The sequence below is a fragment of the Mustelus asterias genome, chromosome 14, assembly GCF_964213995.1.
Source record: "Mustelus asterias chromosome 14, sMusAst1.hap1.1, whole genome shotgun sequence".
Taxonomy (NCBI): Eukaryota; Metazoa; Chordata; class Chondrichthyes; order Carcharhiniformes; family Triakidae; genus Mustelus; species Mustelus asterias.
Genome location: NC_135814.1, coordinates 1,232,461 through 1,248,619, shown reverse-complemented (window position 1 = coordinate 1,248,619; position 16,159 = coordinate 1,232,461). Strand labels below are relative to the sequence as shown.

Genomic DNA, 16,159 nt, shown 5'->3' with positions numbered 1-16,159 from the left:
TGTACCCGCGCCCAGCGCAGAGCGGGGGCTGGACACGCGCCCAGTGCAGAGCGGGGGCTGGACACGCGCCCAGTGCAGAGCGGGGGCTGGACACGCGCCCAGCGCAGAGCGGGGGCTGTACCCGCGCCCAGTGCAGAGCGGGGGCTGTACCCGCGCCCAGCGCAGAGCGGGGGCTGGACACGCGCCCAGTGCAGAGCGGGGGCTGGACACGCGCCCAGCGCAGAGCGGGGGCTGGACACGCGCCCAGCGCAGAGCGGGGGCTGGACACGCGCCCAGTGCAGAGCGGGGGCTGTACCCGCGCCCAGTGCAGAGCGGGGGCTGGACCGTTGCTGAGAATTGATTCTACCAGAACAATTAAGATAAAATGTAAAACGTACACCAATTCAAACATCTCTGTCAGCAGCATACAGAGGAAGCCATTTTTCTGATGCAAGTGGTAGACGTGCAGGCCAGTTAAGGAAAGATGAGGAACATTTGCACTATCAACTCAGACGGCTCGATACACACAGAACCAGACATGTGGCAATACAGAACTTGTGCTTTGGTGAAAAATGACACACTTTGAAACTTTTCATCTTTCACTCATCAGGACAATTTACAAGAATACCAAATGTAATGGGAGCAACAATTTATACTTCAGTGGAAGAGAGTACTGGTTTACAATGGCCTCTGATTGGGAGAGGCGTTGTCCAGGAGAATGCCCAAGGCAACTGACAGTTAACTGCCAAGCTTTCCTTAACTTCAAACCAGGCAGTGTGACTGTGATTGGTCAAGGCATTGTTCTGAGGAATGAACCTGCGAATGGTTGTTGTCGATTTTGTTCAGTTGCTGTGTGTACATGCTCTGTGTGCAGAGAACACGCCCATGTACTAAAATATGGAGCTTCTAGCACATGTAAGTGAGCCACACGATAACCCTGATTGATAATCTTAAATTGGTTAGCAGTGTAATTCTTAACACAATCAGGATTGTTTAGCATACATTGCCCAATCTCGGAATCACATCACATTGGACACTGCTTTGAGTTTTGTAAGCACAGGCTGGTTAGGTGTGGTCTATATCTTGCCTATTGCAAACAACCAAAGGGATGGGTTATTTGATACGATCCAGCAGATTTTTTTCAGCAATACTCAAATCTGTATACAGATATCTCCCTGAGAGGACTGAAACACCAGTTAGTGTACAGATATCTCCGTGAGGGAGAGGTGATTGTGATGCCAATCAGTGCACAGATATCCAAGTGAAAAGGACAGAGACTGACAAACAGTGCAGAAATCTTTTGAAAGTTTATTTATCAGTGTCACAATTAGGCTTACATTAACACTGCAATGAAGTTACTGTGAAAATCCCCTAGTCGCCACACTCCGGCGCCTGTTCGGGTACACTGAGGGAGAATTTAGCACGGCCAATGCACCTAACCAGCACGTCTTTCGGACTGTGGGAGGAAACCGGAGCACCCGGAGGAAACCCACACAGACACGGGGAGAATGTGCAGACTGCGCACAGACAGTGACCCGAGGCCAGGAATCATACCCAGATCCCTGGCGCTGTGAGGCAGGAGTGCTAACCACTATGCCACCGTGCTGCTCTATACTCTCTCTGTGAAATCAGCGACAGAGACATATTAATTGCCAGAGTCTTGTTGTTATAAAGTGACTGCAATTGAAGGAACTGGACAGATAACTGGCACAAGCTCAGCTGTCCTCCTCTCAGCAGCTGATGGGAACAGCCCAAAAGGATATTCTGGAGAAGAATAGATCCAGGTTTTCGATGTGATGCCATGGAGCTGTGGAGAATGAAACAAAAGGATTAGAAACTATTAGAAAGCTTTTGTTCATTACCAGACTGGAGATTACTGCAGGAGATTACATTTGATTGCATTGGGGGAGTGGACAAAATTCAATTCAATATTGTTTTGTGGGGAAGGAACAGATAGTTTGAGTTTCTGAGAGTGGCTGTTAGTGTCTCAAAGAGTTCTGTTCTGAGACCACCTCAGTTCATTGTGCACATCAATGATTTGAGTCTGAGGTTCTAGGGGATGCTGCAGAGACACCGATGTGAAGTGGACAAGAAGAGGTAGGACATTTCAGCATCAATGTATACATTGTATTAATTTAATGGGGGGGGGGGGGGGGAAGGTGGAAAAGGTGGAAAGGTGTTCAGGTTCACAAGGCATTAATAGCAATAGCTTGAGTGGATAAGGTCATAAAACATCAGCAGATTACCGGGTTTATGGCAAGAGATATAGAATATAAAAGCAAAGATGCAATGTGAATAAGCCCAGAGGTGGAAAGTGTAGAGTGAGTTCACAGGAAGAAAGCTGAGGTAAGAGAGAGGGAGGATGACACAGATTAACGGGGATGCTGTTTCCGAGGAGAGAACAGAAATGCCTGGGTTTTTCACCTTGCACTCATCAACATAGATGGGAGAATATCAAATTTTAAAGGGAGCAACCGTCTCCCTATTGGAGAGAAAAGAACAAAGAACAAAGAACAAAGAACAGTACAGCACAGGAAACAGGCCCTTCGGCCCTCCAAGCCTGTGCCGCTCCTTGGTCCAACTAGATCAATCATTTGTATCCCTCCATTCCCAGGCTGCTCATGTGACTATCCAGGTAAGTCTTAAACGATGTCAGCGTGCCTGCCTCCACCACCCTACTTGGCAGAAAAACACCTTATGAGCAGCAAATACAGTCTATATTCCTAATAAGACAATCCCTCCATACTGGGGATCATCTCAGTGAAGCTTCTCGGAACTGCCTCCAATAAAATATCTTCCCTTAAATAAGGAAACCAAGACTGCTCACAGTGCTCCAGGGTAGGATTAACGGCAGGAACTTGGGAAGCTCCGAGGATCAGAGGGACCTTGGTGTCCATGTACACTGGTCCCTTAAGGTAGCAGGACAGGTGGATAAAGTGGTGAAGAAGGCATTTGGTATACTTGCCTTTATTAGCCGAGGCATAGAGTTTAAGAATATGGAGGTTATGCTGGAAAGATATAAACCATTGGTTTAGCCAAAGCTAGAGTATTGTGTCCAATGTTCTGGAATCCACATTAGTGGAGGGATGTGATGGCACTGGAAAGGGTGCAGAAGAGATTTACTAGGATGTTACCTGGGCTGGAGAGTTTTAGTTATGAAGAGAGATTGGATAGACTGGGGTTGTTTTCCTTGGAGCAGAGGAGACATTGTTCCACTGGAGCAGGCTGAGGATTATTTCCCCAGAGTTAAAAAAAATATGCCAGGCAAGATGTTGGAATGCTCCTCTTGCAGGATGTGGGAGATCAGGGAGACCTCCGGTATCCCTGACGACAGCACCTGCAAAAGATGCATTCAGCTGCAGCTGCTAGCAAAGCGTGTTAGGGAACTGGAGAAGGAGCTTGATGACCTCCATCTAATTCGGGAGAATGAGAAGTATACAGACAGCAGCTTTAGGGAGATAGTTACACCTAAGCAGCAGAGCACAGGAAATTGGGTTACTGTAAGGAGAGGAAATGGCAGTGTGAAAGGACAGACAGAGCAGGGTTCCCCTGTGGCCATACCCCTCCAAAGCAGGTATACTGAATTGGATACTGTTGTGGGAGATGGTTTACCTGGGACAAGCTGCAACAGCTGGAACTCTGATACTGAGTCTAGTTCTACAGCGCAAAAGGGTGGGATGAAGAGGAGAGCAGTAGTGATAGGGGACTCAATGGTCAGAGGTACGGACAGGAGGTTCTGTGGTCGGGACAGAGACTCCCGCATGGTTCGTTGCCTCCCAGGTGCCAAGGTCAGCGATGTCTCTGATCACGTGCACAGGGTTCTAAAGTGGGAAGGTGATCAGCCAGATGTCGTGGTACACATCGGTACAAATGACGTGGGAAGGAAGAGTGAGGAGGTCCTAAAGAGTGAGTACAAAGAGCTTGGAAGGAAGTTAAAAAGCAGGACCCCGAGGGTAGTAATCTCAGGATTGCTACCTGAGCCACATGCCAGTGAGGGCAGGAGTAGGATGCTTGGGCGGATGAACACGTGGCTGAGGAACTGGTGCAGGGGGCAGGGTTTCCAATTCTTGGATCATTGGGACCTCTTCTGGGGCAGGTGGGACCTGTACAAGAGAGACGGGTTACACCTAAACTACAAGGGGACCAATATACTTGCAGGGAGATTTGCTAGTGTTATTGGGGAGCGTTTAAACTAGATTTGCAGGGGGGTGGGAACCAGAGTGCCAGAGCAGATAGTGGAGCAGGGGTAAAAAGACAGGTTAGTTCAAGCAAAATCACAAATGGAAGGGTAGAGTGCGGTGGAAATAATCTTTTGAGGTGTGTCTATTTCAATGCCAGGAGTATTGTGGGGAAGGCAGATGAGCTGAAGGCGTGGATAGACACATGGAAATATGACATTATAGCCATTAGTGAAACTTGGCTACAGGAGGGGCAGGACTGGCAGCTCAATGTTCCAGGGTTCCAATGTTTCAGGCGGGATAGAGGCAGAGGGATAAAAGGTGGGGGGGTGGCATTGTTGGTCAGGGATAGATTCGGGAGCTTGTCTACAGAGGCCCTATGGGTGGAGCTGAGAAACAGGAAAGGTATGACCACATTAATGGGCTTGTATTATAGACCACCCAATAGTCAGCGAGAATTGGAGGAGCAAATCAGCAGAGAGATAGCTGACAACTGCAAGAAACACAAATTTGTGATCGTAGGGGATTTTAATTTTCCACATATAGATTGGGACTCGCCTACTGTTAAAGGTTTAGATGGGGTAGAGTTTGTAAAATGTGTTCAGGAGAATTTTCTACATCAGTATACAGAGGTGCCAACTAGAGAGGATGCGATATTGGATCTCCTATTGGGAAATGAGTGAGGGCAGGTGATGGATGTGAATGTGAGGGAACACTTTGGATCCAGTGATCATAATGCCATTAGTTTCAACCTGATCGTGGATAAGGATAGATCTGGTCCTCGGGTTGAAGTTCTGAACTGGAAAAAGGCCAAATTTGATGAAATGAGAAGGGATCTGGGAAGTGTGGATTGGCACAGGCTGTTCTCTAGTAAGGATGTAAATGGAAAGTGGGAGGCCTTCAAAGGAGAAATTTTGAGAGTGCAGAGTTTGTATGTTCCTGTCAGGATTAAAGGCAAAGTAAATCGGAATAAGGAACCTTGGTTCTCGAGGGAGATTGTAACACTGATTAAGAGGAAGAGAGAGTTGTATGAAATGTACAGGCAGCAAGGAACAGATCAGATGCTCAAGGAGTATAAAAAGTGCAAGAAGCTACTTAAGAGGGAAATCAGGAGGGCTAAAAGAAGACATGAGGTTGCTTTGGCAGACAGAGTGAAGGAAAATCCAAAGAGCTTCTATAGGTATGTTAGGAGCAACAGGATAGTGAGGGATAAAATTGGTCCTCTTGAAGACCAGAGTGTACACTGTGTATGGAACCAAAAGAGATGGGGGAGATACTAAATGGTTTTTTTGCATCCGTATTTACTGAGGAAACGGGCATGGAGTCTATGGAAATAGGGCAAACAGGTAGGGAGGTCATGGAACCTTTACAGATTAAAGGGGAGGAAGTGCTCGCTGTCTTGAGGCAAATCAGAGTGGATAAATCCCCAGGACCGGATAGGGTATTCCCACGGACGTTGAGGGAAGCTAGTGTTGAACTTGCAGGGGCCCTGGCAGACATATTTAAAATGTCAGTATTCACGGGGGAGGTGCTGGATGATTGGAGGGTGGCTCATGTTGTTCCGTTGTTTAAAAAAGGTTCCAAAAGAAATCCAGGAAATTATAGGCCAGTAAGTTTGACGTCGGTGGTGGGCAAGTTATTGGAAGGTGTGATAAGGGATAGGATCTACAAATATTCGGACAGACAGGGACTTATTAGGGAGAGTCAACATGGCTTTGTGCGTGGTAGGTCATGTTTGACCAATCTATTAGAGTTTTTCGAGGAGGTTACCAGGAAAGTGGATGAAGGGAAGGCAGTGGATGTTGTCTACCTGGATTTCAGCAAGGCCTTTGACAAGGTCCCTCATGGGAGGTTAGTTAGGAAGGTTCAGTCGCTAGGTATACATGGGGAGGTAGTAAATTGGATTAGACACTGGCTCAATGGAAGAAGCCAGAGAGTGGTTGTGGAGGATTGATTCTCTGAGTGGAGGCCTGTGACTAGTGGTGTGCCGCAGGGATCGGTGTTGGGTCCATTGTTGTTTGTCATCTATATCAATGATCTGGATGATAATGTGGTAAATTGGATCAGCAAGTTTGCTGATGATACAAAGATTGGAGGTGTAGTGGACAGTGAGGAAGGTTTTCAAAGCTTGCAGAGGGATTTGGACCAACTTGAAAAATGGGCTGAAAAATGGCAAATGGAATTTAACGCAGACAAGTGAGATATATTGCACATTGGAAGGACAAACCAAAGTAGAACATACAGGGTAAATGGTAGGACTCTGAAGAGTGCAGTTGAACAGAGGGATCTGGGAATATGGGTACAGAATTCCCTAAAGGTGACGTCACAGGTGGATAGGGTCGTAAAGAGTGCCTTTGGTACATTGGCCTTTATAAATCGGAGTATCGAGTATAAAAGTTGGAGTGTTATGTGTTATGGTAAGGTTATATAAGGCATTGGTGAGGCCGAATTTGGAGTATTGTGTACAGTTTTGGTCACCTAGTTACAGGAAGGATGTAAATAAGGTTGAAAGAGTGCAGAGAAGGTTCACAAGGATGTTGCCGGGACTTGAGAAGCTGAGTTACAGAGAGTGATTGAATAGGTTGGGACTTTATTCCCTGGAGCGTAGAAGATTGAGGGGAGATTTGATAGAGGTGTATAAGATTTTGATGGGTATAGATAGAGTGAATGCAAGCAGGCTTTTTCCGCTGAGGCGAGGGGAGAAAAAAACCAGAGGGCATGGGTTAAGGGTGAAAGGAGAAAAGTTTAAAGGGAATATTAGGGGGGGCTTCTTCACGCAGAGAGTGGTGGGAGTGTGGAATGAGCTGCCGGATAAAGTGGTAAATGCGGGGTCACTTTTAACATTTAAGAAAAACTTGGACGGGTTCATGGATGAGAGGGGTGTGGAGGGATATGGTCCAAGTGCAGGTCAGTGGGACTCGGCAAGAAATGGTTCGGCACAGTCAAGAAGGGCCAAAAGGCCTGTTTCTGAGCTGTAATTTTCTATGGTTTTCTATGGTTTCTATGGTGACTGAGGGAGGACATGATTGAGATGTATAAAATAATGAGGGGTAGAGATAGAGCAGACAGGAAGAATCTTTTCCCCTTGTTGCAGTGATCAATGACTAGGGGGCAGAGATTTAAGGTAAGGGGCAGGAGATTTAGAGGGGATGTGAGGAAAAGCTTCTTCACACAAAAGGTGGTGGGAATCTGGAACTCACTGCCAAAAAGAGCGGCGGAGACAGAGAAGTATTTAAATGTACATGAGGGGAAGTGATGGCCTAGTGGTATTGTTGCTAGACTATTAATCCAGAAACTCAGCTAATGTTCTGGGGACCTGGGTTCAAATCCCACCATGGCAGAAGGTGGAATTTGAATTCTTTAACAAATACCTGGAATTAGGAATCTACTGATGACCATGAAACCATTGTCGGAAAAACCCATCTGGTTCACTAATGTCTTTTCGGGAAGGAAATCCGCCATCCTTACCTGGTCTGGCCTACATGTGACCCCAGACCACAGCAATGACGTTGACTCTCAGCAGCTCTCAGGCAACTAGGGATGGGAGATAAATGCTGGCTAGCCAGCAATGCCCATGTCCCACGAATGAAGAAAAAACTTGCAATGTCAAGGCATACAATGCTATGGTTAAGAAGGTTAAGGCTCATGGGATACAAGGAGAACTGGTTTGGCCATAGGAAGAAGTTTAACAACACCAGGTTAAAGTCCAACAGGTTTATTTGGTAGCAAAAGCCACACAAGCTTTCGGAGCTCTAAACCCCTTCTTCAGGTGAGTGGGAATTCTGTTCACAAACAGAGCTTATAAACACACAGACTCAATTTACATGAATAATGGTTGGAATGCGAATACTTACAACTAATCAAGTCTTTAAGAAACAAAACAATGTGAGTGGAGAGAGCATCAAGACAGGCTAAAAAGATGTGTATTGTCTCCAGACAAGACAGCCAGTGAAACTCTGCAGGTCCACGCAACTGTGGGAGTTACAAATAGTGTGACATGAGACAATACACATCTTTTTAGCCTGTCTTGATGCTCTCTCCACTCACATTGTTTTGTTTCTTAAAGACTTGATTAGTTGTAAGTATTCGCATTCTAACCATTATTCATGTAAATTGAGTCTGTGTCTTTATAAGCTCTGTTTGTGAACTGAATTCCCACTCACCTGAAGAAGGGGCTTAGAGCTCCGAAAGCTTGTGTGGCTTTTGCTACCAAATAAACCTGTTGGACTTTAACCTGGTGTTGTTAAACTTCTTACTGTGTTTACCCCAGTCCAACGCCAGCATCTCCATATCTTGGCCATAGGAGACAGAGGGTAGTGGTCGAAGGGTCTTTTTCCGGCTGGAGGTCTGTGACCAGTGGTGTTCCGCAGGGCTCTGTACTGGGACCTCTGCTATTTGTGATATATATAAATGATTTGGAAGAAGGTGTAACTGGTGTAATCAGCAGGTTTGTGGATGACACGAAGATGGCTGGACTTGCGGATAGCGAAGAGCATTGTCGGGCAATACAGCAGGATATAGATAGGTTGGAAAATTGGGCGGAGAGGTGGCAGATGGAGTTTAATCCGGATAAATGCGAAGTGATGCATTTTGGAAGAAATAATGTAGGGAGGAGTTATACAATAAATGGCAGAGTCATCAGGAGTATAGAAACACAGAGGGACCTAGGTGTGCAAGTCCACAAATCCTTGAAGGTGGCAACACAGGTGGAGGTGGTGGTGAAGAAGGCATATGGTATGCTTGCCTTTATAGGACGGGGTATAGAGTATAAAAGCTGGAGTCTGATGATGCAGCTGTATAGAACGCTGGTTAGGCCACATTTGGAGTACTGCGTCCAGTTCTAGTCGCCGCACTACCAGAAGGACGTGGAGGCGTTAGAGAGAGTGCAGAGAAGGTTTACCAGGATGTTGCCTGGTATGGAGGGTCTTAGCGATGAGGAGAGATTGGGTAAACTGGGGTTATTCTCCCTGGAAAGACGGAGAATGAGGGGAGATCTAATAGAGGTATACAAGATTATGAATGGGATAGATAGGGTGAACGGTGGGAAGCTTTTTTCCAGATCAGAACTGACGTTCACGAGGGGTCACGGGCTCAAGGTGAGAGGGGCGAAGTATAACTCAGATATTAGAGGGATGTTTTTTACACAGAGGGTGGTGGAGGTCTGGAATGCGCTGCCAAGTAGGGTGGTGGAGGCAGGCACGCTGACATCGTTTAAGACTTACCTGGATAGTCACATGAGCAGCCTGGGAATGGAGGGATACAAACGATTGGTCTAGTTGGACCAAGGAGCGGCACAGGCTTGGAGGGCCGAAGGGCCTGTTTCCTGTGCTGTACTGTTCTTTGTTCTTGTTCTTTGTGTCAACATACTGGGAAATGGGATTAGAATAGTTGGGTGGTTTGTCTTTGACCAGCAGAGAGACGATGGGCTGAACAGCCTTTTTCTGTGCTGTGTACTCTATGATACTATGAAATGTGGTCTCACCAGCTCCTTGTTCAGTTGCAGCACCCTACTCTTATACTCCAACCCCCATGAAATAAGGGCCAACATTCTATTGGCCTTCCTGATTACCTGCTCTACCTGTGTGCGAGCTTTCTGTGTTTTGTGCACAAGTCCCCCCCAAGTCCCTTTGAGCTGCAGCTTCCAGCAGTTTTTCTCCATTTTAATAACATTCTGAAGATTAGGGCACACGGAGTTGGGGGTAGTGTGTTAAAGTGGATTGGGGACTGGCTATCCGACAGGAAGCAAAGAGTCGGAATAAATGGGTGTTTTTCCGGTTGGAGGAAGGTAACTAGTGGCGTGCCGCAGGGATCGGTACTCGGGCCGCAACTGTTTACCATTTATACAGATGATCTGGAGGAGGGGACGGAGTGTAGGGTAACGAAGTTTGCAGACGACACAAAGATAAGTGGAAAAGTGAATCGTGTGGAGGACGGAGAAGATCTGCAGAGAGATTTGGACAGGCTGAGTGAGTGGGCGAGGATATGGCAAATGGAGTATAACGTTGATAAATGCGAGGTTATACACTTTGGAGGAAATAATAACAAATGGGATTACTATCTCAATGGAAACAAATTAAAACATGCTACCGTGCAAAGGGACCTGGGGGTCCTTGTGCATGAGACGCAAAAGCCCAGTCTGCAGGTACAACAGGTGATCAAGAAGGCAAATGGGATGTTGGCCTATATTGCGAGGGGGATAGAATATAAAAGCAGGGATGTCTTGATGCACCTGTACAGGGCATTGGTGAGGCCGCAGCTGGAATACTGTGTGCAGTATTGGTCCCCTTATATGAGGAAGGATATATTGGCATTGGAGGGAGTGCAGAGAAGGTTCACCAGGTTGATACCGGAGATGAGGGGTTTGGATTATGAGGAGAGGCTGAGGAGATTGGGTTTGTACTCGTTGGAGTTTAGAAGGATGAGGGGGGATCTTATGGAGACTTATAAGATAATGCGGGGGCTGGATAGGGTGGAGGCGGAGAGATTCTTTCCACTTAGTAAGGAAGTTAAAACTAGAGGACACAGCCTGAAAATAAAGGGGGGTCGGTTTAAGACAGAGTTGAGGAGGAACTTCTTCTCCCAGAGGGTGGTGAATCTCTGGAATTCTCTGCCCACTGAGGTGGTGGAGGCTACCTCGCTGAATATGTTTAAAGCGCGGATGGATGGATTCCTGAGCGGTAAGGGAATTAAGGGTTATGGGGATCAGGCGGGTAAGTGGTACTGATCCACGTCAGATCAGCCATGATCTTATTGAATGGCGGGGCAGGCTCGAGGGGCTAGATGGCCTACTCCTGCTCCTATTTCTTATGTTCTTATGTTCTTTTGTTCTCCCTTCCAAAATCAACAACTTCACATTTTCCCCACATTATTCCATTTGCCAACTTGTTGCCCACTTACTGAACCGATCAATATCTTTGTAAACTTTGTTGCTTTGGAGAAAGGCAGAGGTGTGACTGGTGACAGGATTTTTGGGGTAAGATTTAATTTAAAGTACTTTTTCGCGGGTGTTATTTATTTATTTAATTATTTTAAAATTTTGGCGTGAAACCGGCAGTGGACGCGGGGTTTACTGGGAAGGGTCTTTTGAGTTTTTTTTAGTGCACGGGAGGTTTAAAAGACAGGCCCCACTATCTAACGGGCAGCGCTGGGAGCGGGCAGCGGAGTGAGAGGGAGCTGAGTGAGAACTGAGGGGCTTTGGCTCATCGGGCTTAGGCAGAAAGGGCGAGCAGGGGTGAGTTTCTTATTTTTTTTAATTTATAATTTACTTTTCTCTGTGTACCTTGGAAGAAAGGGTGAAATATGAGTGTTAAGCCAGTGTGTTGCTCGCAGTGCAGTATGTGGGAGGTTCTGGAGGCACCTGGCCTCCCGGACATCCACATCTGTGAGGGGTGTGTCGAGCTGCGGTTCCTGAGGGCCCGTGTTAGGGAGCTGGAACTGCAGCTTGACGATCTTAGGCAGGTGAGGGAGAATGAGGAGGTGATAGACAAGAGCTATCATCAGGTGGTCACACCAGGGCCACGGGAGGAGGCCAAGTGGGTGACGGCCAGGAAGGGTAAAACATGGGTGATTGAGAGCACCCCGGTGGAAGTGCCTCTACACAACAAGTACTCCTGTCTGAGTACTGCTGGGGGGGACAGCCCATCTGGGGGAAGCAGCAGTGGCCGTGATTCCGGGGTGGAGTCCGGCCCTGTAACTCAGAGGGCTAAGGAAAGGAGGAGGAAGGCGGTATTAATCGGGGACTCGACAGTCAGGGGGACGGACAGGCGATTTTGCGGAGGCAGGCGGGAGTCTTGCATGGTGGTCTGCCTCCCTGGGGCTGGGATCCAGGATGTCGCTGGGCGAGTCCCAGAAATCCTGAGGTGGGAGGGAGAGGAGCCAGAGGTAGCGGTACATATTGGTACCGCTGATGTGGGTAAGAAGGGGGAAGGGAACATGAAAAAAGAGTATAGGAAATTAGGGAGACAGCTGAGAAGGAGGAAAGCAAAGGTAGTAATCTCGGGATTGCTGCCTGTGCCACGGGAAGGTGAGGAAAGGAATGGAGTGAGGTGGAGGATGAATGTGTGGCTGAGGGAATGGTGCAGGGGGCAGGGATTCAGGTTCCTGGACCATTGGGACCTCTTTAGGGGCAGGTGTGACCTGTATGCTAAAAACGGGTGGCACTTGAATCCCAGGGGGACCAATATCCTGGCAGGAAGGTTGGCGAAGGCTACTGGGGAGAGTTTAAACTATATAGGTTGTGGGGAGGGGATCAAAGTGACGTGTCTGAGAGTGAGGAAGGTAGCTCGCAAACAGAGAAAGGTTATAGGCAGTGCAAGAGGGCAGGTGGACTGGGAACAGAGAAGGGGAGAGGTCAGACCATAGGATTGAGATGTGTCTACTCTAATGCCAGGAGTATAGTGAATAAACAACTAGCTAAAGGAGGAGAGGGCTTGGGAGATGTTAGTAGCGCTTTAACAAACCGGGTCCAGATAAAGGCTGGCATAAAGACACTTTGCCTGAATGCACGAAGCATTCGAAACAAAGTAAATGAGTTGATGGCACAAATCCATACAAATGAATATGATCTCGTGTCCATCACAGAAACGTGGTTGCAGGGTGACCGGGACTGGGAACTGAATATACAGGGTCATCAGGCATTTAGGAAGGATAGACAGGTAGAAAAAGGAGGTGGGGTAGCTTTGTTAATAAAGGATAATATCAGGACGGTAGTGAGAGACGACATAGGCTCTCAGGAGCAAAACGTGGAATCGTTGTGGGTGGAGATAAGGAATAGTAAGGGGAGAAAGACACTGGTAGGCGTGGTCTATAGGCCCCCAAATAATAACTTAGAGATGGGGAGGGCTATAAACAAGCAAATAATGGATGCGTGCAAAAGTGGAACGGCAATTATCATGGGGGATTTTAACCTTCATATTGATTGGTCGGCTCAAATTGGACGTGGAGGGCTTGAGGAAGAGTTCTTGGAATGCTGTCGGAATTGTTTCATTGAACAGTATGTTACCAAACCTACGAGAGAGCGAGCTATCTTGGATCTGGTTCTGTGCAATGAGACAGGTAGGATTAAGGATCTTCTTGTGAAGGATCCTCTTGGGATGAGTGATCATAATATGGTGGCATTTCTGATACAGATGGAGGGTGAGAAAGTAGGGTCCCAAACCAGTGTCCTCTGCTTGAACAGAGGGGAGTACGATAGGAATTGGCTAATGTAGACTGGGCGAGCAGACTGGTAGGTAGGACAGTGGAGGATTTTTAAGGAGATTTTTTTAAGTACTCAGCAAAAATATATTCCGGTGATAAGGAAGGACTGTAAGAAAAAGGATAACCGGACGTGGATAACGAAGGAAATAAAGGAGAGTATTAAAATAAAATCAGATGCGTACAGAGTGGCAAAAATAGTGGAGAATTAGTGGATTGGGAAAGCTTTAAAGAAAAACAAAGAACGACTAAGAAAGCGATTAAGAAAGGAAAGATAGATTATGAAGCTAAACTAGCTCAAAATATAAAAAATGATAGTAAAAGTTTTTACAAGTATATAAAAAGGAATAGAGTGGCTAGAGTGAATGTTGGACCCTTGGAAGATGAGAGGGGGGATTTAATAGTGGAAAACGAGGAAATGGCTGAGACTTTAAATAAGTTCTTTGTGTCGGTCTTCACGGTGGAAGACACAAATAGTTTGCCGAATATTAGAGATCGAGAGTTGGTGGGAGGGAAGGTCCTTAATACAATTACTGTTACTAAGGAGGTGGTGCTTGGTAGACTAATAGGACTGAAGGTAGACAAGTCCCCGGGCCCGGATGGAATGCATCCCAGGGTACTGAAAGAAATGGCTGAGGTAATAGCAGATACGTTAGTAGTAATTTATCAAAATTCGCTGGACTCTGGGGTAGTGCCGGCTGACTGGAAAACAGCTACTGTTACGCCGCTGTTTAAAAAAGGAAGTAGACAAAAGGCGGGTAACTACAGGCCGGTTAGCTTAATGTCCGTAGTTGGGAAGATGCTAGAGTCCATTATTAAAGAGGAAATAACAGAGCACCTGAATAAGAATGGTTCGATCAAGCAGACGCAGCATGGATTCATGAAGGGAAAGTCGTGTTTGACGAATCTACTGGACTTTTATGAAGATGTCACTAGTGCGGTTGACAGAGGGGAACTGGTGGATGTGGTGTTTTTAGATTTCCAGAAGGCGTTCGATAAGGTGCCTCACAAAAGGTTGCTGCAGAAGATTGGGGTACACGGAGTTAGGGGTAAGGTGTTGGCGTGGATTGGGGATTGGCTATCTAACAGGAAGCAGAGAGTTGGGATAAATGGGTGCTTTTCTGGTTGGCAGTTGGTGACCAGTGGCGTGCCGCAGGGATCGGTGCTGGGGCCTCAATTGTTTACCATTTACATAGATGATCTGGAGGAGGGGACTGAATGTAGGGTATTCAAGTTTGCTGATGACACGAAGGTGAGTGGGAAAGCGAATTGCGTGGAGGACGCGGAAAGTCTGCAGAGAGATTTGGATAGGCTGAGCGAGTGGGCGAGGATCTGGCAGATGGAATATAACGTTAGCAAATGTGAGGTTATCCACTTTGGAAGAAATAACAGTAAACTGGAATATTATTTAAATGGAGAAAAATTACATCGTGCGACTGTGCAGAGGGACCTGGGGGTCTTTGTGCACGAATCGGAAAAACTCAGTCTGCAGGTGCAGCAGGTGATCAAGAAGGCGAATGGAATGTTGGCCTTTATCGCGAGGGGGATAGAATATAAGAACATAAGAACATAAGAAATAGGAGCAGGAGTAGGCCATCTAGCCCCTCAAGCCTGCCCCGCCATTCAATAAGATCATGGCTGATCTGACGTGGATCAGTACCATTTACCCGCCTGATCCCCATAACCCTTAATTCCCTTATCGATCAGGAATCCATCCATCCGCGCTTTAAACATATTCAGCGAGGTAGCCTCCACCACCTCAGTGGGCAGAGAATTCCAGAGATTCACCACCCTCTGGGAGAAGAAGTTCCTCCTCAACTCTGTCTTAAACCGACCCCCCTTTATTTTCAGGCTGTGTCCTCTAGTTTTAACTTCCTTACTAAGTGGAAAGAATCTCTCCGCCTCCACCCTATCCAGCCCCCGCATTATCTTATAAGTCTCCATAAGATCCCCCCTCATCCTTCTAAACTCCAACGAGTACAAACCCAATCTCCTCAGCCTCTCCTCATAATCCAAACCCCTCATCTCCGGTATCAACCTGGTGAACCTTCTCTGCACTCCCTCCAATGCCAATATATCCTTCCTCATATAAGGGGACCAATACTGCACACAGTATTCCAGCTGCGGCCTCACCAATATAAAAGCAGGGATGTCTTGCTGCAACTGTACAAGGCACTGGTGAGGCCGCAACTGGAGTACTGTGTGCAGTATTGGTCCCCTTATTTGCGAAAGGATATATTGGCCTTGGAGGGAGTGCAGAGAAGGTTCACCAGGTTGATACCGGAGATGAGGGGTGTAGCTTATGAGGAGAGATTAAACAGATTGGGTCTGTACTCGTTGGAGTTTAGAAGGATGAGGGGTGATCTTATAGAGACATATAAGATAATGAAGGGGCTGGATAGGGTAGAGGTGGAGAGATTCTTTCCACTTAGTAGGGAAACCAGAACTAGAGGGCACAGCCTCAAAATAAGGGGGGGCCGGTTCAGAACAGAGTTGAGGGGGAACTTCTTCTCTCAGAGGGTAGTGAATCTCTGGAATTCTCTGCCCATTGAAGTGGTGGAGGCTTCCTCGTTGAATATGTTTAAATCACGGGTAGATAGTTTTCTGATCGATAAGGGAATTAGGGGATATGGGGAGCAGGCGGGTAAGTGGAACTGATTCGCTTCAGATCAGCCATGATCTTGTTGAATGGCGGGGCAGGCTCGAAGGGCCAGATGGCCTACTCCTGCTCCTATTTCTTATGTTCTTATGTAAACGGTTTGTATCCCTCTCGCAACTTGCCTATCCACCTACATTTGTGTCCTCTG

General features: G+C 47.0%; 1 protein-coding gene across 2 annotated transcripts in view; it reads right to left on the bottom strand.

Annotated features, from left to right (window-relative positions):
- Positions 1–16,159, bottom strand: part of atg9a (ATG9 autophagy related 9 homolog A (S. cerevisiae)) — a 78,616-nt gene that overhangs the window by 39,187 nt on the left and 23,270 nt on the right. Inside the window, exons 3-4 of one of the 2 annotated variants that reach the window (XM_078227762.1) lie at positions 1,743–1,786; positions 378–442 (exon numbers count right to left, since the gene is read on the bottom strand). In XM_078227762.1, the coding sequence (XP_078083888.1) occupies positions 378–442; positions 1,743–1,786 (109 nt within the window). Of the gene's footprint in view, positions 1–377; positions 443–1,742; positions 1,787–16,159 lie in introns of those variants that run through there. The other variant, XM_078227763.1, reaches the window with a different exon arrangement.